Genomic DNA, 27,142 nt, shown 5'->3' on the forward strand with positions numbered 1-27,142 from the left:
GGATGGAGGCTCCTTCCCTGCCGAGGCTGGCCCCGGGTCGCGGGTAGGGATCCTCAGGCGGCGCCTGCACAGACGTGGGAAAGAGCAGGGCAGCTGGCGAAGCCGCCATTTGGCGTGCGAGCCTGAGGGGAACGCGGGTGAAGGCCGAGCCGTTTGTGGCCGCGGGCGCAGGGGCGGCCCGCCCGGGAGGCAGCGGCTCCTCTGAAGCTCGGGCGCCTCCTCTCGCCCCAGCCTGGCGGGGGCCGGCACCCGGCGCTGTCGCTGTGCCTCAGCGAGCACCCCGGCCGCCTGGCAGCTGCGCTGAGGCAGCGCTGGCAGCGTGAGGCCTCTCTCCGCGGATTCCCTTCTGCGAAACGCTTCACAAAAAAAGTGCCGTTTTCTCCACACTTTCACAAGCGTGCAGAAAAGAAGTGCGGCCTCATTTTTTTTCTTTCTGAGTCAGCAGCAGCTGGGGTTCGTGTGTTTTGTTCGCCTGCTACCACAGGCACCAAGGCAGCTGCGAGAGGGGAGGAGTTGCTCAAACTCCAAATGCGAGCCCCCGTCTTAAGATTTACTCCACATTCTCCCTTCCTTTGTCGTACTAGGGAGGGTTAGAAGTACAGATAGGCACCTGGCAGGTAGACTGGAGCAGAAGGGACTCGGGAAGGGAGTGATTTTCATTTACTGTTGGTCACACAACAGAGTGCTGTTTGAGACACGTTACTGCATGCTGGAGATTTTTGCCACTTCTCCAACTCACGTAAACTATACTGACAAATTCTCTTCCCTTTGTAATAGTTGCATCTATGGCAACAAGTTTTGTTGTCAAAGTTAGAACCTTACAGCATGATATTTTTTTTTTCTCCATGTTTCCAGTAAAGGCAAAACAACTTCCCCATGTTTAAAAACATTAATGTCAGTCTCAGTCCAGTGTTATCGCTTCAGATTTCCTAGTATTACAAAATACTTATACTACAGGAAAAAGCCCCTATTTTATAGTCGTGATTAAAAAAACCTAGCCTCCCTCTCCAGTGCTTTCATCAATCCAGAATAGCCGTCAGGATAAGAACCGTCTCAGAGAGGCTTCTGCAAGGCTTCGTTCCTAGCAGTACTGCCAGCACTCCCCAGCTGCGGGGAGCGCTGCCAGACCAGCCGGCAGCAGTCGCTTCAGCGTGGGTACAGCCAGCCTTCCTGGAAATGGGGTGAGGCGCGTTGGATTTGCAGGCTGCATGGGAGTCCAAGGGGAGAAAGAGTGGATTAAACAGGGCAGTTTCAACTCTAGGAAACAGGACAGCTGTGGCAGAGAACTGCTTGTTCCATTGTTTGCGGCATTACTTCAATTCAACTAGAGCAAACTATCTCTGCTACAGTTCTGCTCCCAGTAGTTTTTTTTAGTACTGATATGCTTATCCTTAAATTTAACCTTACGGACCAATCATTAAAACTACATGAATTCAATCATAGGTAAGTATTTCCTTTCATTTTACATTACACTAATCTTACCAGGCATCATATTTATTTGTCATCCACCTTCCGTTGAGACACTGCAATATGCGAGGTTTTGCAGCACTAGTAGTTTGGGCCAATGGTTGTGTTACACAAGCTACAAAGAAAGACCTTTGCGATGAAGGGCACCCCAGAATTACGTTCAAAGTTTTGGGTTGTTTTGTCTGTGTGAGAGACTAACTCACCCAAATCAGGGACTGGGAGAAATAGGCCTGCGAGAAAAAAACAGTTTGAGAGAGATAAGGGATGGGTGGGGAGCAGAGGCCCTCCGAGCTGAGCAATGTCTCAGACACTCGCAAGTAGCGAAACTACAGTCACGGGGGGGACAGTGTGGAATTTGGAGCGATAAGGCTGCCTGGACAGCACAGGATTGGCTGGAGGAGGGAGCCCTGTGGAGACAGGACGGTTCTGCTTTGGTGCATCTTGTAGAGTTTCAAGGGCTATCTGTCTGGTGAATGACTTTTGCTTTTTACCGTGAAAGGCATATTAAAGTTGACATCCCTGAATATGCTAATGAAGATTAACAAGATCATGCTAATTACATTATCCCATGAAGTACCTTACCCCTCCCCATACATGGGATACGTAGGTATGTCAGTCAACCTAGGGGACAGACCCAAGGAAAGTGTGCATAAATTGAAGGCGGGTGAGGAGTGAAATACAGAAATTACAAATAAGTAATGAAGAAGTCATGCATCCCTGATGAACTCAGACAGGACCAGTGTAGGAACCTGGACCAATGATCTGTATTTCTCTATTCTCTTTATCTCCCCCCTTTTCTTTTTCCCCCTTTCCCTCACTACCATTAAGTAACACAAAGCATGCTATATCGCCTGCCATAACTTATTATACACTTAGCCAATTATCATGTATCCAGTTAGTACACTGTGTGAAGTTAATAAATGTTTGGACTTCGAGACCTGTCTCACCATTGTCCACTCTGCTGGGGATTTATGAATCTGAGTCAATTGTCAACCTTGTCTGAGCAGGACATGACAGACAGAAAAGGTGACATTTAAGTCCAGTTCTTCAATTTAGCTCAACTTTCATTTGAGCTACAAAAACATACAGTACTGCTCTTTCAACAGATACCCGCAGCATGTTGGTCGCGTTCGAGTCTCTTTGGAAGTGATTCATGAATTGCTCATGTCCCACCACAGACCCACACTGATTAATCACATTGTCTGCTTCTCAGCGTATTTTGGTTATTTATGATGATCATCAAAACCTAATACTATCAAAATATTTCAGAGTAAATACAGAAAAATGTTTTTCCACTTGATTTATTTTCATAATAAACCAATTAAAAATACAAAAGACAAGGACCCAAAGTTCAGAGGGCTCCATCATTTAAAAATTTGTCTTTAAATACAAATTCACTCTGTAATATGAATACATATAACATTAGACCTCTAAACATAATGATCTTATTTGCATCTATCAAAAATTTGTATGGAAACAAATTAGCTGAAAAAACCTCCCTGTGACATTGAATGTACATTATTTACAATCAAAAAAAGAACTTAACAGTATTAATCTCCAAATACCTGCATAAATGGTGTATATTTCGTTTCCCTCCCCCCTTACAAAATAATCTGAAGTAGAAAGCAAGATTGTTAAGCTTCATAGTCGCAAAATGGCATGAAACCTTTGCACCTGTAGTGATGCTGTTAGCTTCTGTAATTAAATATATCTGATGTTTTTATATAAAATATAGACATGGCATTGTCCATTACTGGAATAAATGTTTCATGTACTCTCAATAGGAGTGTATATTCAATTTTGCGCACACAAGAGCTTGTGCTGCAAAAAAAAATGCGAGAGGATACCTGGTTATCAAAGTCTAAACTGCTGCAATTCACCATTATGAAACAGATACTTGATCATAAAAATTCATACACATGGAATGATAATGTCCCACTAAAAGTAACTGTTGCTTCAAAAGTTAAGTGATACACGTACGGATTAAACAGAAAAGGTTATGGTAATGTTACTGCAATGTAAATCAGCAACAGGCTGAAAACGTACAATAAGAAGGAAGTTTGAAACTTTGGCCAACAACCTCAGGAGAAAGTCTTCATAGCAGAAAAAGCATGTTCCTTCATGCCTGTATTTTGAAACATGAGTAATATATAATTTTATTTATATGATAACATTTAGCAATAAACAGAAAATCAAAATCCATTCTAAAGCATGAATTCTAACAATTAACTGCAAAATTAAGTAGCTTTGCAAAATCTTGCTTCAGAATCAAATCATATATACACAACTGAAAAGGTCCCATCACATTTATGAAAAATAATCATCCACAGGGTCTTTTTTTTTAAAAAGATATTAATATGAACTGGGTTCCAATGGCTCATTTTCTTGCTTCACTTGAACATTAGATGGGAAGCCATTTGAACTGGACACTACCATCACAAACGGTTGCTGCTGGAATCTCTGCTCCGACTGCTCAGTATCATCTAACTTGTCAATGTCGTCTTCTTTTACCACTCCTTGTACACCAATCTGTTTGGTTTCTGGTGCTTTAATAACTGAGGTGATCACTGTGCCTGATGGATGAGCTACCACCTGTGAGCTGCTAGGCGAAAATGTTACCACAGGGGTAGTGGCACTGAAGGATGAAGACGAAGCCATGTTGACTGTTCCATTGCAAATTGTCTGCACACTGCTGGTGAGCACCTGCTGAACTTGAGCTGGGCTCAGCACAATTGAGGAAGGAGGTGAGACTGGCTTCTGAGACTGTAGCATGACGTTTTCTTTAAGAACCGTCATGGGTTGTGAAGTAGGAATGGCTTGTAAAATGAATTTTTGGGGTGTTGTTGCTGAGGCTGGATCTGTGCTGGCTATCACTGTAGTAAGAGGCACCGTCTGGAGTGTTACAGTATGCAGCTGCTGATTTCCAGGAGAAACAACCACTGGAACTTGGGTTGGAGTCTGTAAAGTCCTGTTAAAGATTAGAAAAGATTATAGGGTCAGAACACTTCCACACTGAATTTTGGAAAATAATTATAGATTTTACTATCAAAAAATCACTTGGCATCATAACATTTCATTTACCCAACAGTTCCAAAGAGGTAGAAATCGCTCTCCTAATAAAGTAAGAGCTGGACCTGACCCCTGAATTCAGTAACATGGTTCCCAAAGTAAAGGTACCCTGCATGAACAATTGCCAAACTGAACAGCCTGCCTTTGAGACATTCAGTAGTTCACAGAAAACCTGGGAATCACATCTAAGATCTCTCAAGCATCAACCAACATCACAAGCATGACACATCTGCCACCAATTTCATGAGGTGCCCTAAGTAATATGTAAGTCACGAGCCTAAATAACTCGTAAGTCAGGCCCGAATTCTTGTGAGACCTCATCACCCTCTACAACTACCTGAAAGGAGGTTGCAGAGAGCTGGGGATGAGTCTCTTTAATCAAGTAATAAGCGATAGGACAAGAGGTAATGGCCTCAAGTTGCACCAGGGAAGGTTTAGACTGGATATTAGGAAGTATTTCTTTACAGAACGGGTTGTTAGGCGTTGGAATGAGCTGCCCAGGGAGGTGGTGGAGTCCCCATCCCTGGAAGTGTCTAAGAGTCAGGCTGACATAGCGCTGAGGGATCTGGTGTAGTTGGGAATGGTCAGTGCTAGGTTAATGGTTGGACTGGATGATCATCAAGGTCCTTTCCAACCTAGACGATTCTGTGATTCTGTGACATCTGTATATATGTTTACCTATATGCAAAAGTGTCTGCACTGTAACAGTGAGTCTGGTCAAGACCTTCTCAGACTACCAGGACACCCAGTTCTCTGTCTGCCAGGCTTGCACGCTCCTTCTGGTAAAGCAAGTGAACAGAATTTGCTCCCAAAACATCAGTTTAAATTAGGAACGATTCCATCAGTCGCAGGTTCCGACTTGGATACCACATTACTCTCTATACAGGTACAGCTGAGAGGGCAACTTTAGAGGATTAACAGCCATCTTGCTGTAGTATGCAACTACTACAATGGACAATAGAGATGTGACTGAAATGCATACACTCCAGTCATGCAAATAAAAACAAAACAACAAACAAAACACCCAAATCACAACATACTCCCAGAGAAGCAAATGTTTTCCAGGGGAGGGAAAGAGGAAGGGAAGGGTACTGCTCTGACACCCTTCTACAGCTTGCTCCAGCCCACCATGCTATGCTCTCTTTGACAATCTTTTTCCTTCCTTCTGTTCGCTCTGCAAAGTTCTCTCCAACTTTTCTGCTTCACATTTTTAGTCTTAAGCTCTCCCTTGTGTTTTCTTGAACATATCTGACATGGACCTAAACCAAAAATAACTATCTCCTCCTTCCTCCTCGCTTATTTCTGCCCCTGCTGAAATCACTTAAGATGGAGAGCAATTTACTGTCAACACTGTACTTCCAATTCCATGCACAATACTGCATGCTCATCCTTCTGAAGACTGGTCCTCAGATACGCTGTAAGGGTTGCCTACTATACACCTAACGTGAAATGTCCTCCTTTCTATAATCCTTCTACCCACACAGGACCTATTTTTAAAGCTCTGTGAAACCCTATTTGCCAGTGTTTAGTCACTGACCAGTCAGATCAGACTCAGTGTATTCAAAACTTCAATTTAAAACCATGTTGTGGCTATCACCACCACAACAAAAAGCTTACCAAAGCAGGACTTACATGATGCTGAAGCTATGGGGCAATGTGGATGCAGATGCTGCTGCTGGCAGTAGTCCAACTGCACAGGGAGCTGCATTCCCCCCTTCTTAGTGCAGCAGCAGAGACAAGGAATATTTGTAGAGGATTTCCCAGGTCCCTCTCAGCTCAGTTCTCTGGAAAATGCCTCTAGCTGAGCTCCAAAGATCGCTCTAGCAAGAGCAGCTCCAGTAACTCAGCTGGTATCAGTACTCCCTGAGCATCATCCAGCTGCCAGCCCCTGCTGCAGGCAATCTTCTCCCCACCTCCTAGGTGGCTTGGTAATACAAGGAACAAAATCTGCATCTGTAGCTTTCTCTTCCTCACAAGAAAGAAGGTTGCAGTACCCAGGAATGCTGCTATAGCAAACCAAATCTAAATCCTTGCCCATGAGGCTCCCATGCAGGTCTCATTACAGAGGCCATAATAACCAGGACACAAAATTTGATGCAACTAGTATCAGAGCCAGTCTTGAGCTCCTGTTTCACACAACTGAAGGCAGGCCAAGGAAGAAGCTCATGCAAACGGGGGCTGGCTAGAGGTGAAGCACCTTCTTTCCAACTTCTGGAGAACTTGGTGCTGCACAGCAAATACCAACAACTGAGCTTAAAGTGCAAGGCTCAGAATGACAGCACCAAGGCTCATACCAAGTCTGCTAAGGGTTATCAGTACTAACTTTTTTTTGGTTTTCCTTTTTCCCAGCAATTCCCTTGGGATCTTGATAGAAAAATTACAAATGATTGTGTCAGAAAGAGTAACAGGATGAGGGTATCCACTAGCTTTTTTCTTTTTGAAAAAAAGAAAAAAGTAAACTACCTACAGTTAAACAAACTTGCAGTAAAATCACAATGTCACATAGATGCAGCTCAACCCAGGAAAGTCTACAGAGACCAGCAATGGAAGTGGAACAGCTACGAAGGGAAGACAACTGACACTTGCCATAAGAAAAGTATTAAAAGTATCAAGCCATCTTCTTAATCCATAAAGAAACTTACTTGAGCCTGAAGGATTAAGATCAACTCAGTAGTTGCAGTTTTGAAAGCATTAGCTAGTCTGTTCTGGTGGTATGCCATCTAAATATTACTTTGAAGCTACTTCATCATTCTTTAGCCGTTTTGTTTTAAAACAAAATAGTAAAAAAACCAAAACCCTTCTAGCTGCTAAATGGCTGTAAAGGACAACCTCAAAAAGTGTGAACTGCATCTGATCAAAGCAGGGGTCTTATGCAAAGCAGGAGGAGCAACAGCTCTGAGAAGATGGAACCAGACCGTTTGTCTCAGCACACTGTAATCGGCATACTGATGTTAAGCCACTTAACCCTCCTGAAAGCAAGTCTCATACCTGTACATAATACCCTGACTAATAGCTTACTCCAGATGCTCTAGCTTCTTCATCAGTCAAGAAACATATATATGATACACAGATATATAAACGTGTATACACATATATATCCACACACAGAGAGTGTAAACTTGCTACAGGGAAAGCATGCAGATGTCTGTACAAGCACAAGATTAAGTAGCTCACAGCACCATAAATACACGATATTTATGCTAATAGTGACCAAGCAAGACATTTGCCTTAATTGGTAAGATTACAAACATTTCTGTCAGTTTACAAACTAAAAATCTGTCTGTGCAAACTATTTCCCTTGAATATCATTGAAAAAAATACAGGTTTTGTTAATCGTTTTGCCTGTTGAAAAAAAAAATATCAGTACACACAACACTGGGCTACATTATTTTAGGTGCTTTGAACTGTCTATTTTGCTATGCTTCTGAATTTCACTGTCAATTTTTCTAACATCCTTCCTACTCTAAGGTACAAATCTATTGGATGATTAACAGTTCCTGCTGAGGTTACAAAAAGAACAAGAACATTGAGCAGCAGTGATGAAAAGTAAATGCTGCCATACAACAATCTGGTTACAACTGAGAAAAGAATGACAAAAATTCTGAAGTCATTTTACCTTGGCAGAAAATGAATATCTATTTCTCAGTTTCTTTGGTACTGTTAACAGCCTAGAATTGTGCAATATCATATTAGCTCATCAAGAGGTGACTAATGATAAAGCAAACAATAAGTGACACGCAGGAAAAACAAGTTTATTCATGGTAATTTATGTGACATTTATGAAATGGAGAAAGGGAGAAGATACCAAAAGAAAATACTAAAGCTACAAGCCAAGGTAAAGAGCACAGTGAGAAAATGAAATAAGGCAATATTAAGAAATACACAGAGAGAGGTAACAGAAGAGAATTCTCTCTCCAACATACACATTGTTCAACCTGCAGCTACAAGGGAAATGATGGCCTTGAAATAAATGGGTGAATTTCCAGGGACTTTCCCCACTTGTTCAACTAACTGGTTGCAAACAACTCCTTCAGTCAAGCTAGGAAGAGCAAGGGAGTTGAAGGGGTGAGGTGTGCTTGTCAGAACCACTTCAGATGCCCAAGTCAAGAGGCAATCTCTTTTGAGTGACTATAGGAAGGATCAGCCAAATGCAACTCAGGAGCTCTACTCTCACTGCCAACTGCTCCACAGATGTTGCTTGTGTACATGATCCTCACAATCGTCAACAATCTTGTCAATACTTCACCCAACATATTGCCTTGTAGCCACTGGCCCTTCTGTAGCACAAGCCATGCAGACAGGAGCTGCTCTAGGGGGAGATGTCCATGAGAGGTAGAAAGGCACTTGATGCCTTCACCCCTAGTCTGAACACTGCCTCCTCTGAAGGGAGGGCAAAACTCTTCTGTTCTTGTCTAGCTCTTTGCCTGGACAAGATAATCTCTTATGTTATGAGGACAGAGACAGAGGACTCAAGTCTGGTGTCCTTTTTACTGACCCAAGCAGTCGTGAAGCCTTCTTTCCAGAATTTTTCAAAACCGCACACTCACCTGAATTAAAACTCAGAAACTTGGCTACCAACAGAGACCTGCAGAAACCCCACCTCTTTTGACAGTGCCAAAGACATGTAAAGAGAGCTCCTGTGGATAGCTTCTCATTGTGCAGAAACAAAATTGATCTGTCTAGATGGCTCTGAAGTTCCTTCTGTGGTTAGCAGACTTCTGCCTACCTACCACAGAAATTAAATTAGAAAAGGTCTTCTCAGCTGCAGGAAAATCGGATCAAAATGTTTGGTTATAACCAAGGTCTTTGCAGTGACAAAAGTTGCCGCTATTGTAAATGTGATCTTGGAAACACACCCCATTGTAAGCTAAATGAGAGTTTCTTGTAGAAGCCCACTGAGATCACAGCCTACTTCTGACCAACACCTCCCTCAGGAAGGGCATTTTCCTCACCATCATGAAACCCGAAATGCAGTCAAGCCTTCACTTAAGAGATGAACAGAGATCAGCTCTTTGCACCAGTCACTTGCTTCCCTTCCTTTTGGGAAGGCTTCATCAGCAGTTAGCCAGATTGAACAGTATCTGCTAGGCGGTGTGCTGGAGAGCTTCTAATACAGGCCCTCCTTTGAAGAACGAAGACCCAACTTGCTGCAGTGACGGATGACTATCGTCTAACTGCAAACAGAAGCAAAGCACGTGCACCAATGCTCGGTGATCAAAGTTAAAATATTAGCCAGGAGTTGTCTCTCATTATCTAGAAGTCCTCAGTTGGCATCATACTCACTTGTTCATGTTCCTCTACAAGTCCCAGGGAGTGCTAGTGAGCTCTTTACTGAGACTGACAACTGTAACAGTTCTTATTCAGCACACCTATAGGAACAGCAGATGAGTAGTGATGGACTACAACATTAGCTGACATTGTTCAGATTGACTCTCGTTCTTATTCAGGGAAAAAGGACTGAAAGCAGATGGTCAGTACAAAATCTCAGTAGGCCAGTGCCAGACTGCCTCCCTGTGTCTGTGTGGTTATGCAAGCTCAAGCAAAACCGATATAGATAGGGTGCAAAGTATAATTACAGAACATAATGGTGATATTCACTGCACAACTTACACAAGCTAACATCTATACATGGCACAAGATGAACACACTTCATCTGAAATAGCAGCTGCATTCACATTTTCAGAGTTGATAAACTCATGCTAGACAAATCTGTCTGGTTTTCAGCATCAGCATAGCTGCAATCAGACCGCCAATACATCATAGCCTGGACACAGAAACAGACTGTGGAGCAACAGCAAAAAGCATGTGTTTGCTTGGGGAAGACACGACTTTCAAAAGTAATTCCCTCTGCTTATTGGGACAATCCACTGCACTGGCATACCACTGGCTTCATCACTGTTCTTACACAGAATGCTCATGCCCAGAAAAAACACGATTCACCTTCAGCTACTTCCTTCTCCTCTTTAATGAGGATCTTGCCACTGTGGTCCACACTTGTGTCACCTTCAGGATGAATTACTGCAATGTTTTCTACCCCAAAGGTTGCGAAAAAGTCAAGATGATAGCTGTGGCTGATTCATCAGGTAGCAGTTGTCCAGTTCCAGAAGTGAACACACAAAGCAAATCCCACTGGTCCTCTGTGGTCTGGATTAGCTTTTCCCCCAGCTACAAAACAGTGTCAGGATACTGGTCTTCTAACATGCTCTGTCCAAGCTATCACAATGACAACTTGAAAATACAGAAAAGAAACAACAAACTGAATTTTGATAGAAACATTGTCTTTAAAACCTGAAGTCTGCTGAAGTATTGCACAGGATAAATCTGTCAACAGTCAGCTAATTGCACGTTTCTTGGTAAACAAAGCTGTCAGCTAGAAGATTCAGCTATGTCCCATAGAGTCAGTAACACAGAGACATACAATTTTAAATTACTCATGATATGATCTTCTTTGAACCATTAGTAACATTAGAACCTCTTGCATCCAGAAGACACTCCATCTTAAATCACTACTACTCTAGATTAAAGGTAAATGAAAATGCATCTCTCTATCTGCAGCCCTAGTCATTTAAGGGGGCAATTTAATTGCCCAAACACAGGCACCTTAAAGCCCTGTACGATGTCCTAGACTACCCATGACAAGGTAAGTCCCTAGCCTTACAGGAGAAGTACACTTTATGGAGCAACAGAAAGGATGGCCTTTACACTCACTACTATCCAGTGAACATGGAGCTGAATCCCAGGCCTACTTCAGTGCCTCTGAATTCCAAAGTAAAACACAATTACTCCAATAAACCAGATATTCTGGTTAACCCGTGTCAGTTATTCTGATTTAAACGGAACAATTTTACAAGCACTGAATTCAAAGAGCCTTTTTTTTTTTTTTTTTCCCCTTTCCTTAAAAAAGCTGGCTCACTGGAAAAAGCTAGAAATAAAATGCTCATGCAGAGAGGCATTTTTGGTTTTGTCTTATAACTGGAAACATGTGGTCCAAATTCAGCTCCCAGTTACATGACTGGAGACTGCAGTAACTGTGCTTGCATCCACTACACCAGAGCAGTTAGACCTGCAGAACAGCCGTGAGTTTGTGTCCTGGTTTCGCCTGGGATAGAGTTAATTTTCTTCCTAGTAGCTGGTACAGTGCTGGGTTTTGGATTTAGCATGATAATAATGTTGGTAACACACAGTTAGCCCTGCTCTGCCAGCAAGCAGGTGCACAAGAAGCTGGGAGGAAGCATGGTCAGCACAGCTGACCTGAACTAGCCAAAGGGATATTCCATACCACAGAACATCATGCTCAGTGGATAAACAGGGGGGACTTGACCGAGAGGGGTGGATTGCTACTCAGGTGGTCAGCGGGTGGTGAGCAATTGCACTGTACATCACTTGTCTTTTCTTTGGTTTTATTTTTCTCTCTCTTTGTTATATTTATTTTCATTACTATTATTATTACATTTTATTATTCTATTTTTGTTATTGTTATTATATTTTATTTTGGTTATTAAACTGTTCTTATCTCAACCCACAACTTTTACTTTTTTACGATTCTCCTCTCCATCCCACTGGGAGCAGGGAGGAACGAACTAGTGGCTGTGTGGTGCTCACTTGCTAGCTGGCGTTAAATCACAACAGTTTGCAATTCTGAATATTCCCACTGGGGACACTAGATGTCTTCCCAGTCAGCAAAACCCAATTTGCATGACCTGAACCTGCTTCTGCCCTGTTTCCCAAGCTTGGGTTAGCATCACATCACATCAGCCTTTCTGTTTAAGCACTGGTGCTGAGTAACAGGCATCTATCCCTGGCGAGCAACACTTCCTGTCTCCCCTGCACACAGCAGCACCAAACTTGTATAAAAAGCCCATCAAAAGCCATCCAAAAGCCAAGACCTTTCTGCTTTAGAAAGTAAGACACTACCCTCCCCCCTCAAGTACACAAAACTGCATGAACTTTCTGCAGCTATAAATGAAGCCACTGCCTGTCTTCTGTGAAGAACCAAGCCCTGATTTTCACTGGCATGCCCATGTCTTTGAGAAATGCAAAGAGGCCCTGGGGAATGGCTGCCATGTGCTCCCAGCGATGCTCTGAGAGTAGCCTTTACCAGGCAATGCTACCTAGCACAGGGGAGGGATGGTGACATGAGCTCTTCACAACATTCTTCAAATATGATTCTTTTACCATGTCCCTCAGCAGAGAAGATGCATGTTTGGACTTTCCCTCTGTAGGATATGGTTGTTAAGAAGCCATTGTTTCGACCTCAAAAATCCTCAATATTTTCTCTATATTTTTTTTTTTCTTCTCACAACACAACAGACACAAAGTGCTGCAGAGGGAAGACCGTTTATTTCTCTGAAGAAGAGGGAAGAACATTTATACAAATAAAACTTTAGAAGCTACATTGCGTAAGACTAATTATATGGGTCCAAGATGTTCACACTTCAAAGAGGAGCCCAACCACTAACCAGTATGCATCAGAAAACCTTCTGAGGATCATTCCCAAACCCTTTCGCCCAAGTGACCTTGATCTGTGTGCCCCAAACTCTGAACACCAACTGGCAACCAATGTTGCTATTTGTCCTCATGCTTCCTTATAAAACTACTGTAAAGTGACTCCAACCACAACCCTACAGAGAGTGTGCATACATCAGAACATCTGTCAGCTCTTACTCTGTAATGGCAATCGTACCTGCTGTACATTTTCAAATCATGTAGACCATTCATTACAAACCTCATGGAAGCCTCACTGGAGCAATTCAGAAAGTGTACACAAACACATTCAACTGCTAGAGATTTATAGATGTTCGAACAAACCAAACCCAAATCCAGTTCCTTTGTTTTAGCCTTATTATAGAACAAGACCTAAAACATATGTCAAAAAAATATTCAATGTGCCATTCTACCTCACCAAACGATTTCAAGTTTGTATTTTGAAAATAAGCAGAAATGTATCTGTCATAAACGGTATTTTTAGAGCCTGGAATGGGCAGTGACTACTGCACAGGACTCATCACCACCTTGGTTTTCAGCTTGGCCCATCCTAGTTAAAAGCACACCAAAAAAATCTGGGTTGGGGTTTTTATTTTTTACTCTAACTGCTCAGATACCTTAGTACATTCTTCCTTAATTAGCAATACTTCTATACCATGCAGTAGTTAAATACTGTACTGAAAAGATCCAAGGGTCTTTTTTTCCCCTTCCTGAAACACACTGTAATCTTGATTTAGTGGAATAATGTTTTAAATTATAAACAATGGATTAGAACCAATGCAATACAGAAGTCTTAAGCTTTTACTTAATTTGAATTTCACACATGTATCATCTCTACTGCTTTCTCCCCCTTAGCTTATTGCCTAAAGTCCAATTGTGAAATACCATAATGCAATAACTGGATGTCGTAATGCCACTCACTTTCCAACTGTTAGGTTGGACTTCTTGCCTGCCTGCCTGCCTGCCTGCCTTATTAGGTCTTAGACATAATTCTGTTTGTTGTTACCATTTTTTATGCCATCTATACTACTGATATTGGTTTTGATATATAATCTAGTGTAGCTCTAGCCTAGAGCTATTTAACTCTGCAAATTGCTGCACTTTCCTTTTATTAATGTTTAATAGCATTGTTCTAGTGACTTAAATGGTACTGTATAGCTTTAATTATGTCTGTACTTGTCTCCTTTCTCTATATTGCCCTAGTCAATTTTTACGAGTAATTAAATCCTTCATCAACCCTGAAATCACAGATGGCACTATACAGAGTAGCTTCATTCCTTAGATTTAAAAACTTACATCACCTTGATGCAGATTTTTATTAATTTTGTAAATGAATTCCAAAACTGGCTCTTTTTTTTGGTCAAATTCTTCATAATTACACTTCACATAAACTTCTGATCAAAAATAACTTCCCTCCCCTATGTGCATCTTGAACTAATTCTAGCTGTTTAGAACAATAAGCAAAATGCAATTTGATTTCAAATCATGCATTTTAGAATTAAAAGACAAATGAAAACAGATATTGTCTACTTAAAAATGGTGACTTTTTCCAGGTTTTTTACAGTGCTTACCAGTAACTATGAAAAATATTTTTGCTTTTATGGCCTAATGTATTTATTCCCTTGCAGCCTTTACTAAACAGTGAATTTCTCTTTTAAGTGAATTTTTCATATGGCAACATGAATGAAAATATTATATAATTTTTTAAGGAAATTAAAAAAACAGGATTCAAACTAGGCAGTCCAGGGATAATTTTGAAGTTTGAGGGGTTTTTACGTGAAGGAAAGAAGAGATAATATAACTTTTTATCTTGATTGAAGCTGCAGTCTTGGTTTTCCATATATAAATCTTCAGCTTCCTCAACTACTTGGTTATCTCCTAAAATGTTTCTTATTGATTCTATTCTATCAGTCACTGGAGGCTGATCTAAACAGTTTCAGTTCTTCTTTCAGTTCTTCTGAAAAACCTAGCTGTTACTGCTATTCTGGATTTTCCTTTTACGTAAGTGGAATTTGAATAACTGACTAGCTTTTACAGTATCCCATTAGTAGCAGAGATAAGAGAGCAAAACTTACTACTTGGAAACAAAATTATTTGGTCTCACTGTCATTACTTCTCTCTGACAAAATTGCGCAGTTAACCCCAGATAGTCAGTACCACTCCAAATCTACTGGTGGCTCTGGATGTAATTTCCAAAGGAAAGAATAGAGGAAGGGAGCAGGAAATAGCATTATTGTCATTCTGCAGCACAAAATGATAACCATTGTAATGGTGATGTTAACATAGCAAATCTCAAAAAAGAGTGATGTTCATAATTCATTAAGAATGTGCAGCTCCTGAATTATATCCTGAAGCCTTCCTGAAAGCTTTAAGGTCCAGAAGCACCATGTACAACTCTGACACTCCTGTGAGGGGCCTAGATTACAAGAACATTTATTTATTTTAGGTCTTCTGTAGCCAGTGGAGATGAACAAGCTCCATCAGGAGATGTCTAAGGCTAGGGTAAAACGAGGCTTAAGTGGTTGTTTTTAAAGCCTCTTCAATTAGGATGCTGCTACCAACTGGTAGGTACAAAGGAATCATGATGCTTAAATGCTGTGTAGTGTTAGCCAGTTGCCTTACAAATTAAGCATGGAAGCATGACTGTCTCCCAAAACAGTCTGCAGATACACAGCTCCCATGAGATTATTCTGTTACTTGTTTTCTAAAATCAAAAGAACACACTCTTGTAACAGCAGCAAAATGCTAGAATAGATAACACAGAGCTTCCCCTTGCTGTAACTGGGGACAATACAACAGATTAAACAGATGACCAGAATTTCTGAAGAAGAAAAATAAAGCAAGAAGGAAAATCTTTCTGAAGGTATCATACAGACACACCATGTATAATTCAAAAAACAAAGACATCAAAGAGTCAGTGAAGAAGCAGAGCCATGAAAATACCGCCTCTGATGCGGGAATCTAGTCTATCTAGCCATCATCCAATGAATTTATATTATTCATAGGTATATTTTCTGTATATGTTCTTACCTTATATTTTGAACTGAGGGATTTAACGTTTCATCCGGAACATTACTGGTTACAGCTGCATGTCCTTCTGTGAGGGACTGCAATGGCTGCATTACGTGAACTGTCCGAAAAAGCTGAGTGGGATATACTGGCTGCGGAGATTGCATTGTCCTCAAAACTTCTGAAGTCAAGCCAGGTGTCTGCTGCTGTTCAACTTCGACGTGCTCCTTCAGCTTAGCAGGCTTTGAGTTTCCTGTTTTTAGCATTGTGGTTGATCCTCCCTTTGTTCCTGCATTGGCAGATGCTCTAGATCTGCTCGACTGGTTTCTATTGGCCGCAGGAGTTGAGAGCAGAGTTGAATCTGATGATTCAGTGCTAGGGCTCGCATCTTCATCATCTATATAGATGAGATCTTTTGGCATGTCTTTAAATTGATATACTAGACGCTGACCTTCTACTTTAGCCAATATTCCTCTTTGGTAATAGTATCTGTTTAAAGTGTACACACATCAAGTTACCTAGTGTTTTTTGCAAAAAAAACACCCCCCCCCAAAAAAGGTACAAAGCACCCAGAAAATAAGACCAGCAGTAACAAGTAAGCAACATTTTAAGTGCCTAGTTTCTTCACTATAAAGGAGTGGCACATTTAATAGTGTATTTTTTCCTCAAAGAACTTTCTTTTACTGGTATTTCTTGTCACCTTTTAATTTCAACCTCAGGTAACGCTGAGGAGAGAGAGAGAAGAACTCTGTGCATTTGTAGCTCTGCTATCAACTGTAAAAGTTGCATGAAACTCCTCTTGACTCATGCAGTTCTTTCAGTTACCTGAATTCATGCTTATTCACCAGTGAGCACGGGCAAACGTTTTAGCTACAACAAAGCAAAGGCAATAGGACAGGAGAGCACTTCTGTTATATTTACAAATTAATATGACAATTTGAAATTATGCACATCAAGGTGAGGGGTGAAGGGAAGTGAAAAGAAATGCATAGCTGCCTAGTTGGACAATTATCAATCAGCAGGCAAGACTGAAGCTTTGCGGATGTCTGCTTACTTTGCACAGTCTTTTATGTATGAGAAAAATCCCAGCCTGATAGGCAGAGGCACATGATAAGATGTTTTAAAACTCTCTGTACATGCAAGTTCAGAGAAGCACAACCAGACCTGAATTCTAAAACTGTATCTTCCACTGGAAATAGGATCATTTGCAACAAGTAGAAATAATTTCACTAATACACCTGAATTTAGGATTTTTTTGAGAAAAGAGATTCAAATTTTATGTAAAAGGCTTGCCCCACGTGGATTCTTCAATTTCTTACTTTGTTAGTGGCTGACTGTGAGGATGCAGTTTTTGCAGCAGCACTGAAAATGTCTGAGCTGAGACTGAAGGTGACTGATTTGGGGTTGAGGTTAGTAAGGGTTACTTTCAGATAGCTTATTTATTTTGCTGAAATAACTTCTTCATTTCCAAAGTTGACAGTTTGCTGCTGTTACACAAATTAGATGAAGCATTTAATCATGCAAACTAAGGCAATAAAACAAGTCTATTATTAAAAACGCACGTACCTGAGAGCTCTACCCATTGTTTCATAATTCATGTCAGGTTTGTTTTTGTGTTTTCCCCACAACTTGGACACAGCCTTAGAATCTACCAGTTTGAAAATGCCCTTCTCTCTTTGAGTCCATTTGATATATTTAGGACACGTAGCTTTGTCCTGGAGCAGTGCTAGTAAGAACTCCCAGAGATAAATTGTATTTCCTAAAATAAAAGTATTTCAGGACACAGAAAAAAAAAATTAGTTGACCATATTTTATTAATGACATAATTAATCTAAAAACTGAAAAGCTGGTATCTTTACAAATATACTGTAATATAGCAAGACTAGGAAATAGTCATGGAGGGCAAGGGGAGGGATTCTTGTTAGTTATTATAATCTGGGTGCCCAAACACCCTAGCCACCGTCCGTAACCTACAGTCAGGTACCAGTCAACCTACAGTCATCTCGTTCCAAGCACCAACATTAGACAACACTAGTCACCTATGTGCACACTTCCCTCCAGCCTAATCCAGTCACAGAAGCAGTCACTATTGCTTCCTCAAATAGGAACATGTTCAGGTTCATCCTCTGAAAATGCTGGAAATTAAGCCTTTGCTTAAATACTTTGATGAACTGAGGTGTTATAATCCTTTAAAAGCCCAAACAAAATCCTTACTTTTAACAATTAGATTATATGGAGCAATCAGTGGCATATGCTGAGGTAAGCAAACCTTCAAGAATAAAGTTCAGAAAAAGATTTTTTTTTTTAATCCGGTGAGTGCTTGCACTTGCTGGTAGACAATATTCAAATTTCATTTTACAAACAAGCAGGCACAAACACTTATATATGGAAATCCATCACATCTGTTCGGTGTTTACCACATATAAAGAAACAGTATTAAAATCACGGACTGCAAATACTTAAAACTGCTACAAAATTTGCATATTCTTTTTTTCCAAAAGCACATTTAAGGAGTCTAAACTAGTGTAACTAATGAAACCCTTTTTCCTGCTTTTTTTAAGGCTTTTGGTGTCTGATGTTCTTTTGGACACCTGAAGGTGCACATAAGCTTCTTAGTGATATGTTGTTAGTCTGAGAAAGGAAGAAAAAACTTCTTGTATGAAAGTATCACCTCCCACAAGTAGCCGTGCAAAAACACAGTGAAGACACCGTGTACAGATTTCTTAAATTTAACAAAAAATGATGCCCAGTACATCAGGAGGTGACAGAATCTCTTTTGTTAGCTTCAATTTAAGCCAAGAGTTTCTTCAACTTTAATAAGCACCAGTCTGAAAATTTTTCAACGAGAGAAGGCATCTTACAAATTACAACTCCCATACTACTGTATTATAATCTATATTTTGCAAATATTCAGCAAAGTCATCAGCACTGGCAGTACAAAATGTTAGCAGCTCCTTCAGCAGGTGGAAACTTGAAAACTGAACATCCCTAGAGGAAAAACACTGCCTTTGCAACAAATGTCTCCCAACTTGGTCAGCCTGTTTGCCTTCAGATACCTTGAAGGCAAAGGTTAAGATTGCTTAGGCAAGAAACAGTGTCAGCCAGGAGTGAAAGCATTCCCAGCCCCTTATCATCTAATCCAGGGTACTTTTGTTGCAGTCTAGACTGAAAACGCTCAACTGCATCAAGGCAATTTGAAAATTTGTCGCTCCTCAGCCACTGAAAATCACTGTGAAGAGGACTGTCTGGGAAAACCATGTCTGCTTTACTCACAGGCAGCATCTTTAACCTCCTCTGAGTCACAACAGAAGAAATATGTAGAAAACTCGGTTATATCCATGCATCACATCCAGTAATCATATGCAGGGCTTGATATTTTAGCATACATGTTCCCCCTAGGGGAACATTGTGGATACTTGAGAGACAGACAACTCCCATGATTTTCTATCTGCTTTCCTGACATGGCCAGTTATATTAATATCCCTTTTACTTCAATTTTATATTCCTCAAAATGCAAAACAAATGCTTTTGATGTAGCTTTTTTCTTAACAGGCAGTGGTTTCAGGCAACATGCTCCTTTTTAATTCCTTCTGAATTAGCAATTTTGTAACAATGGACAAATGTGAAATACGATGTATCTTTGCTATCATTGACAGAAACATTAGACTCTTCTGCCTTTTAATTCTGTGACTGGCTGCTTTAATATTTGCTTAAGCAAATTTGAGCCCTACTTTGACATTCCTCTGATACTTTCCTTTCATTTTTACTTAAAAATCAAGTTTCAATTAAAAAAAAAAAAAAAGCAACAATGCATACTCAAAATTGCTGGCATTAACCTGTTAATTATTTATTGCTTGCCAAGAGGGTTTTTCCCTGTTATTGCAGAAAATCTCTCTTGAAAGAAAAAAAAAACACCCCATACTTATTTGTCAGTGTAGCAATTTTTCTGGTTCCAAGGGTCTGACATTCTTTTGCCACCACCTTCCAGGTTTGGCTGGGCTTCTGTCCTGGCACATACTGTACGCAGGCAAGCACACCAGTCCCTAGACGTTTGTGCAGGCACTTGTGGTGACACAGGGGAGGCTCATTTCCAGCTCCTGCCGAGCACAGCAGAACTCGGTGGGGGCTGAGGCATCAGGCTGCCATTCAAACGCCAGCCTGGGCACGGGTGCGGGTGCTGGACCCAACAGCAAAGCAACCGAGTTGTTGACAAAACTGACAGGCACTATGGAACAGTTGGGTCTGGAGAAAATGATTTATTGTATCAGTTATGTGGTATTTATTTTCTTTCCTCCTTTTAAACACAGGAGGAATGGAAGAAGTATCAAAACTCCAAGTTTTCTGCCCAAGTCTTCAAGCTGTGTTATAACTTTCCTCAAAACTCAGGGCTTAGTACTTGCTGCTGCCAACTGGCAGCCTTGATTAGCTCCTCATTCAGAATTAGACACACACAGATGGAAAGCGTTTTCAAAGATCATCTGTCAAAATAACCACAGCCCAAGAAACACTAATACAATGCAAAGTGCTCCCCAAGACTTCAATCAAAATGCAGAAGCCTCTGCAGGGGGCTGAAGAATTTCCAAGAACCCTTACAACTAAAGTGACAAATACGTTATTCTCCCTGAGAACTGGGTATTTCACCAAGAAATCTTGTGCGCTAACTTTTTACTTGCCTGAAGATGACATGTTAACCACCCCTCGGCTTAAGACCTGGTTTTACATCACAACAGAGCTAGTGAGTGTTTTACAGGTTGCTCAGGAACAATGTACTTTTAAAAACTTCAGCAACAACTCTGACTTACCCTTTCCATCTTTGTTTTTCTTCTTTACAGATATGTTTGGAGTTGTAGTAGGGGACTCAGGACGAGATGGTTTCGGCTTCTTCCCTGAAATAAACCACCAGTAAGTCAACTATAGTTTAAAAAGAGGGAAATAAAAAAGAACAAGGACCTAAAAAGGGAAGAGATTTGTTTCCCCAATTCAGAGGGGATTCCATTTCTAGTAAGTTACGAGCTCAGTTCTATGCTGAACTTTTTCAATTTCTATAGCAGGACTGGACACCATCTGCTCTTAGTGTACTTCTAGTAAAGATTATGCTCACTTTTCCAAAGCCCATGTACCTTGGAAATTTCTGTGGCTTTTTAGGTACTTTCTTAAGAACACTTAAAACAGGCAAGATGAGAACAGTAAGCTATTAACTATGGGCAAGAGTTTAAGCAGGAAAAGCAAGATAAAATACAGAACGCTATCTTGTTCACTCATCACCAAAATGGAATTTAGGGATAAAATGAGATTATCTTCCTCTTTTAGTAGATTGGAAGTTTCCAATGACAGCAGCAAACTACACCATCATGTGATGAAAACATTTTTCAGTCCTACTGTCTTTCACACCTTTCTCAGCAGTGGCTACAGGTAAAGAAGAGCCACTTGTTTGTTTATTAAGACCAACAGAACCAGTAACACCCCAGCTGAAAAAACACCCTTTTTAAAAGTCATAAGCATGGTGGCTCTATCTGGTGAGAAAGACTGAAAGGAAGAAGTCAGTTACAACCAATGACAAGAATGAAGAGCATTGATCTGAAAATGCTGAGAAACCAACTACCTAAACATAAATGGAGTAAAAACTGTAAGACATGCTGATATATTTTTCAATATAAAACCTTGAACCCGTTCCTTTATTGGTTCTCATTCCTTGCAATGGCAGCTTTTATAGGTAAATTGATCTGAAAACTTTAGAACTTTCTTAGGAAATCAAGATTTCTCTTACCAGGTTTTCCAGTGACCCCTTAGTACACTGACAAGACCTAAACTATTCAGATATTACCTTTGCTCTTTTAAGAGGCAGAATAGACCAAGTAGACATAGGACTCAGAGAAACATATTTCTAGTCCATATAGCATATTGTCATAATTAACGATTTAAAGAAAAAAAAATTATTTTCCTCTATTTAGTGCATTTCCAAAGAGCTTACGTTCTAAGGAGGCAAGACCAATAGGCCTGTGCAATCCCGTGCACTATGACATTCTGCTTTTGGCTTTGTTTTAGGGACTATTTTAGCAAGGAAACACCCGTGCTGCATAGTAACAGTGAGGGGTTTTCACTAGCTCTAAAAAAAAATGCACAGTGCCAGCCTGTGCTTTGTTCTAGACTTCAAGATATCTATAAAGAAGTCTTAAGAAACACTGGCTTGAACACTCACCTTTTGACATTAGCAGTCTTGCTAAGTCTACCTGTGCACCTCTTTCTTTTTTTGTCAGGGTGTGGGGGAAGAGTGATAGCTAGTTGAAAGAGCTACCGTGAGGAAAATCTAGTAAATGCCTGGAGTCCTCTAATTTTCTTGCTTCCATTCAGACAAGATTCATGATTGAGGATGGGACATAAAGTTCAGTCACTGCCTTGGCCAGTAACGTCTTCCTTGATTTGAATGAAGATGGGAGGAAGGAAATGCTATTGTTTTTTTTCATATATATCATATGAAAGGATAAAGTACTAGCGGAGTACATTTTTAGCAGCTCTGTTCCATTCACCATTAATGGTTGCCGAAATGTCTGTTTTCCCTAAAATATCTAGATGAAGTCACTCTTGTATAGCTCAGCTCCTACTGCGCATGAAGTCCCTCATGGTAATTCTGGCTAAATGGTTAGAGGTGTGTCATGGGAAGACTGTTGTACAGGTGTAAATGTATGCCATTAAAGGGGGGGAGTGTTATTTTGATGTCATTAATCATTACCTGGTGTCCAAATGAGATCAGGTCTTAAAAGAAAATTAAGTGGGTGAGGGCTTAATTAGGTCATGACTGAACTACTGCTGGTCCACTTCAGGAAACATAAGTACCAATCACATATAACTTATGCACTTCTGATTAGGGATAACGTAGGCTACTAAATACGAATACTACTGCTACAGCAATTCTAGGCTCTCTTACTTCAGCCTAGACTACTTCATGACACCCTATTTGGACAATCCTCTACCAGAAACCCATACAAAATTAAAAATCAGTGAGGAATGTGAAACTCATTTACAGAAAGGTATCGATGTTACTGCTCTATATCTAGGCTAGAGATACTAAAGATGATGGTCTTAGACTACACTATGAGCTATAATCTCCAGGCACTGACTGATAACATCAAAAACACAGTTAACAGAGACACACAAGATGTGCTTCCTTCGTTTAAAATAAGATTATTTTCTGAAAGCATGTTAAGCATTAGCATGCTTCCTCCTTTGGTTCAACAGATCATGAATTTGTTACCTTTCAGAGTACATCACCAAATTCCTTTTTAGGAGAGAATTTTACAAAGAGGAAGGATAAAGAATGTGCAAGATCTAAGCTGTATGTGGGGCTACCATAATTTTGTATAGCTGATTTAATTTAAAATAGGTATTTCCACTTTCCTATTTCCATGGTTGCAAACCCACTTCAAGTTAGAAATTCACACTACAAACTAATGTGGTATTTAGACAACAAGATGCTCATCCTGGTTGAATATTTTATGCCACACCAGAAAAGGTTCAATACATTTTCTCACACTGTTTTCAGTGGGTTTTATTTAAAAAAAAAAATACAATGTATGTAAAAACATAATAAACAGTATATAACTAAAATACAATGTGTACATAGCTTAGGTGACCACCTACTGCCAGACACCTCCCATAGCAAAAACAGGACTGAAGGTATTAGTATAGCACATTTCCAAGTTTCTTCCTCTGACATCCCTTTCCTTTTTCCTACCTTTCTGATCTGTAGTTCAGCAGCTCAGTGCTCAAGACATTCATGACTACAAACATCATGCTGAACAAGAGTTTGGAGTTGAGCAGATGAGTGCATATAGCTGCAGCAATAAGACCCGCAAAGAAAGGAAGTGAAATCACCCCATTACTTCTGGAGAACATTTTCTTGGAAGAGCTCTACTTGGCATTGCCATTCTGCTCAGTTAGGTGGCAATGTTCTGCAAAATGCATCACTGTAAGTCTAGCTGATGGGTTATATGTGCTACAAGTCTATGAAACCATGAGTGGTATGGATAAATGACTATAGTCCTTTGCTGTGCCACAGAACTGACCAAAGGAACGGAAACAGATTGCAATCTAAAAAAATATATCAAAAACAAACCAACAAAAAAACAAACCCAAAAGAACTCCACCCACACACTGCACATCGTCCTGAAGTGCACTATAAAACAGCATTTTGCAGCAATTGTTGTAAACCAATGCCTTACAAATCCCCGGACATTTTGAAGTAACACTTCAACATCACTCATCCATACCATCTACCTCATGAAGTCTCAACTTCATTGAAAACTAGTAGCTAATGAAACACTAAGCTGATTAATCCTTTCTAGTATTTTTTCTATCTGATATAACTGTCAAAAACACATACACACATTTGCTGTGAAGCAACTGGTTTTCTAACCTACAGCTAGGGAGGAGGAAGGAGTGGGAGTAAGCAGAAGCACAACATGAGAGAGAGTATGAAAGCATCACGCCAAAGAGGTTAAGTATCTGGCAGACAGAAGCTCCTTGTTTTGACCCACATAGCAGCCAACATTAAAAGAAGAAGAGAAGAACAAAACCAGAAAAACAGCTTAAAATCCTCTTACAGTTGGTTATCTCATAGTAGTGTGCACTGCACGGTAGTTTCCCCAGCAGCACTCTCGGGTCAGCTGCTGGTAAAGCTCTCCTCCACAGTGGTTTCAGTTCAGCTTTCTTACGGGAATCAGAGACCTCCTGACCCACACCCGTCCCAACCAGACCTTGTGACACACACAGGGCTCAGGCAGCTTCCCCAAGATCCCCACAGGCCAACATGCTCTCTCTCACATAACAACTCCCAACATTTGGAAGTAGCAGCAAAAGTACCAGCAAAAACACACTCTCATTCAGCAGGAGCAATGCAGGGTAGCAGGAGTCCTGTTTCACAGAGAAGCCTGTAAAAGTCCTAATGCTCTGATTCAGCCCTAGGATTAGTTCAAGAAACAAAGCTCTCTTGGTTTATTCTTCTTTTATTTTTTTTTTTTTTTAAATTTGTTGCAACAGCACCTTTTATCTGCCTGCAGTGCATGACTCTTCCCCTGTAGACACCAGTTTCAGGGCCTCTGATGGGGTCCATGCTGAAGCAGGGTGGGAAAACAGGAGCAGAAGGCCTGATTAACACCACTTCACTACTCTTTGGCACAGCACTGACTCCAGCGGAACATCACCCAGTGGACACTGTTTAAATGTTATCTACTGCAAATGGGACTAATGCTTACTATAGCATGCAGCTGTCTAAAAAAAAAATCAATTAAACCATTCATATTTAAGAAAAGCTAAAAAACCCTCCTTATTCTCATCCCATATTCTGAACAGATCAAGAACCTTTAGGTGAAGCTAATAAGAGCTCACAAAATTACTTCGGGATTCACAAAAAGCTCTATGGCTTGTATTGCAATTCTGCTCTGAAGAAGAAACTATAAATAGGAACACACAGAGATTCATGTTTCTGGTTGGATAAACCACCATTACTACCTCTCCAACACCATTGGCATCTAAGCACCAGTATCTGCGTTCACACAATCCAGTAAGAAAACACTTTCTCTGTATTTCTAGCTGAGCCCACTCGGTAATTTTGACCTGATATGCAGCATGGTTCCAGACACTGACAGGGAAAGGTGAACGTGCCACCCACTGCTCTCCTACTCCACACTGCTGTTCCTCAGTAGCGTCTTACCTTTTCTCTTCTTCGGTTGTTCAAATTCTGGAGTCTCTGGTGATTCAGCGTAAGGGTCTGGGGCTTGGTGAACTTCCACCACCTCAGGGATCCCATCAAGCGTGACTGACACATGTGTAATAGGAGCCACTATATCATCATCTTCAGTTGCACCAAACATAGTTGCTTAAGGGAAAGAGACAACAGGAATATTTTCACACAGCCTCAAGGACTTTTAAAATTATTTTTTTTTTTTTTCAGCAAAAATTTAAACACAGAAGAAAACAAAACTGTGACACTTAAGGCCTTCATGGGAGAGAAGACTAGTTCATAATGGAATATATGCGCCAACATTTTACACAAGCAGAAGTACTATTAAAATAGAACAATTTAATGCTATAACCCACTCCCCCAAAAAGCACAATTATTTGGTGATCACACATTTTTATTCATATTTAAGGCAATCTGCAGATCTAAGTGTAAATTCTTTTGTCTTGGCAACATAAACAGACTAATACTCTATCAGCCAAACAAAACACTGCAATCTAAACCATCCTACTTCATTCACATCTTCCCCCCATAATTTTCAGTTCTTTCCTTACCTGTTCTACTCTGCTATGGCAATGAAATCCTTCACTGCATACAACACTGGATTTCTAATATCCTAACTACGTACGTAAAGGCTACCTGGAAGCAAAATAGTCTTACCAATTCCATGCAACCATGCTTGCACTGAATCCCTACTTCTTTCACAAATAAACAAGGCAAATACCGATTTGGATTTGCTTTCATAAAAAACTTACTTATTCTTTTTTCATCCAACATGGGACCAGGGGAATCCATATTGAGAAGTGCTTCAGCAGCCTCGATTGTTTCCATTGTTTCATCTCCATTATGACAAGATGCTTCAACTAAAAGAGAGAAAAATTAACTCTTAAGAAGCTAAAAACTAGACTTACAGCTTACCATATTTATTTCATTTATAGAAAAAAAAAAAAAGGTGAACAGAGTCTTCTAGTTGGTAAGTGTTGCAGTTTAGGCCCAGCTGGCACAAAGCGCCAGGCAGCTGCTTGCCCACTTATCCCTGCAGTAGGATGGTAAAACCTTGTGGGTTGAGATAAGGACAGTCTAATAAAACAACACAAGAAGAGACGAAACACAAGAAGAGACGAAACAACAATGCTAATTAAACGAATATATAAAGCCAGTGATGCACCATGCCATTGCTCACCACCTGGTACCACACAGCCTCTCCCAGAACTGTGATCAACCCCGCCACCCCCAGCCAGTTCCCCCAGTTATATACTGAGCACAATGTCACCGTGGGGTAGAATATCCCCTTGGCTAGTTTGGGTCAGACCTGGCTGTGCCCCCCTCCCAGCTTCTTGTGAAAATTAACCCTATTCTAGCTGAATCCAGGACAAT

The 27,142-nt window shown here is 40.6% G+C and overlaps 1 protein-coding gene across 7 annotated transcripts in view; it reads right to left on the reverse strand.

The window, feature by feature from the left end:
• Positions 1-2,752: 2,752 nt before the first annotated feature.
• The window catches only part of ELF1 (E74 like ETS transcription factor 1), a 95,236-nt gene continuing 70,846 nt past the window's right edge, over positions 2,753-27,142 (reverse strand). For all 7 annotated transcript variants that reach the window (XM_074912316.1, XM_074912332.1, XM_074912368.1 and 4 more), the window contains 6 exons: positions 26,521-26,628; positions 25,739-25,903; positions 20,832-20,915; positions 17,596-17,788; positions 16,051-16,518; positions 2,753-4,435 (listed from right to left, as the gene is read on the reverse strand). In XM_074912316.1, the coding sequence (XP_074768417.1) occupies positions 3,820-4,435; positions 16,051-16,518; positions 17,596-17,788; positions 20,832-20,915; positions 25,739-25,903; positions 26,521-26,628 (1,634 nt within the window). In that variant the 3' untranslated portion in view covers positions 2,753-3,819. The remainder of the gene's footprint in view (positions 4,436-16,050; positions 16,519-17,595; positions 17,789-20,831; positions 20,916-25,738; positions 25,904-26,520; positions 26,629-27,142) is intronic.

This window comes from Athene noctua, chromosome 1 (genome assembly GCF_965140245.1).
Source record: "Athene noctua chromosome 1, bAthNoc1.hap1.1, whole genome shotgun sequence".
NCBI classification, from domain to species: Eukaryota; Metazoa; Chordata; class Aves; order Strigiformes; family Strigidae; genus Athene; species Athene noctua.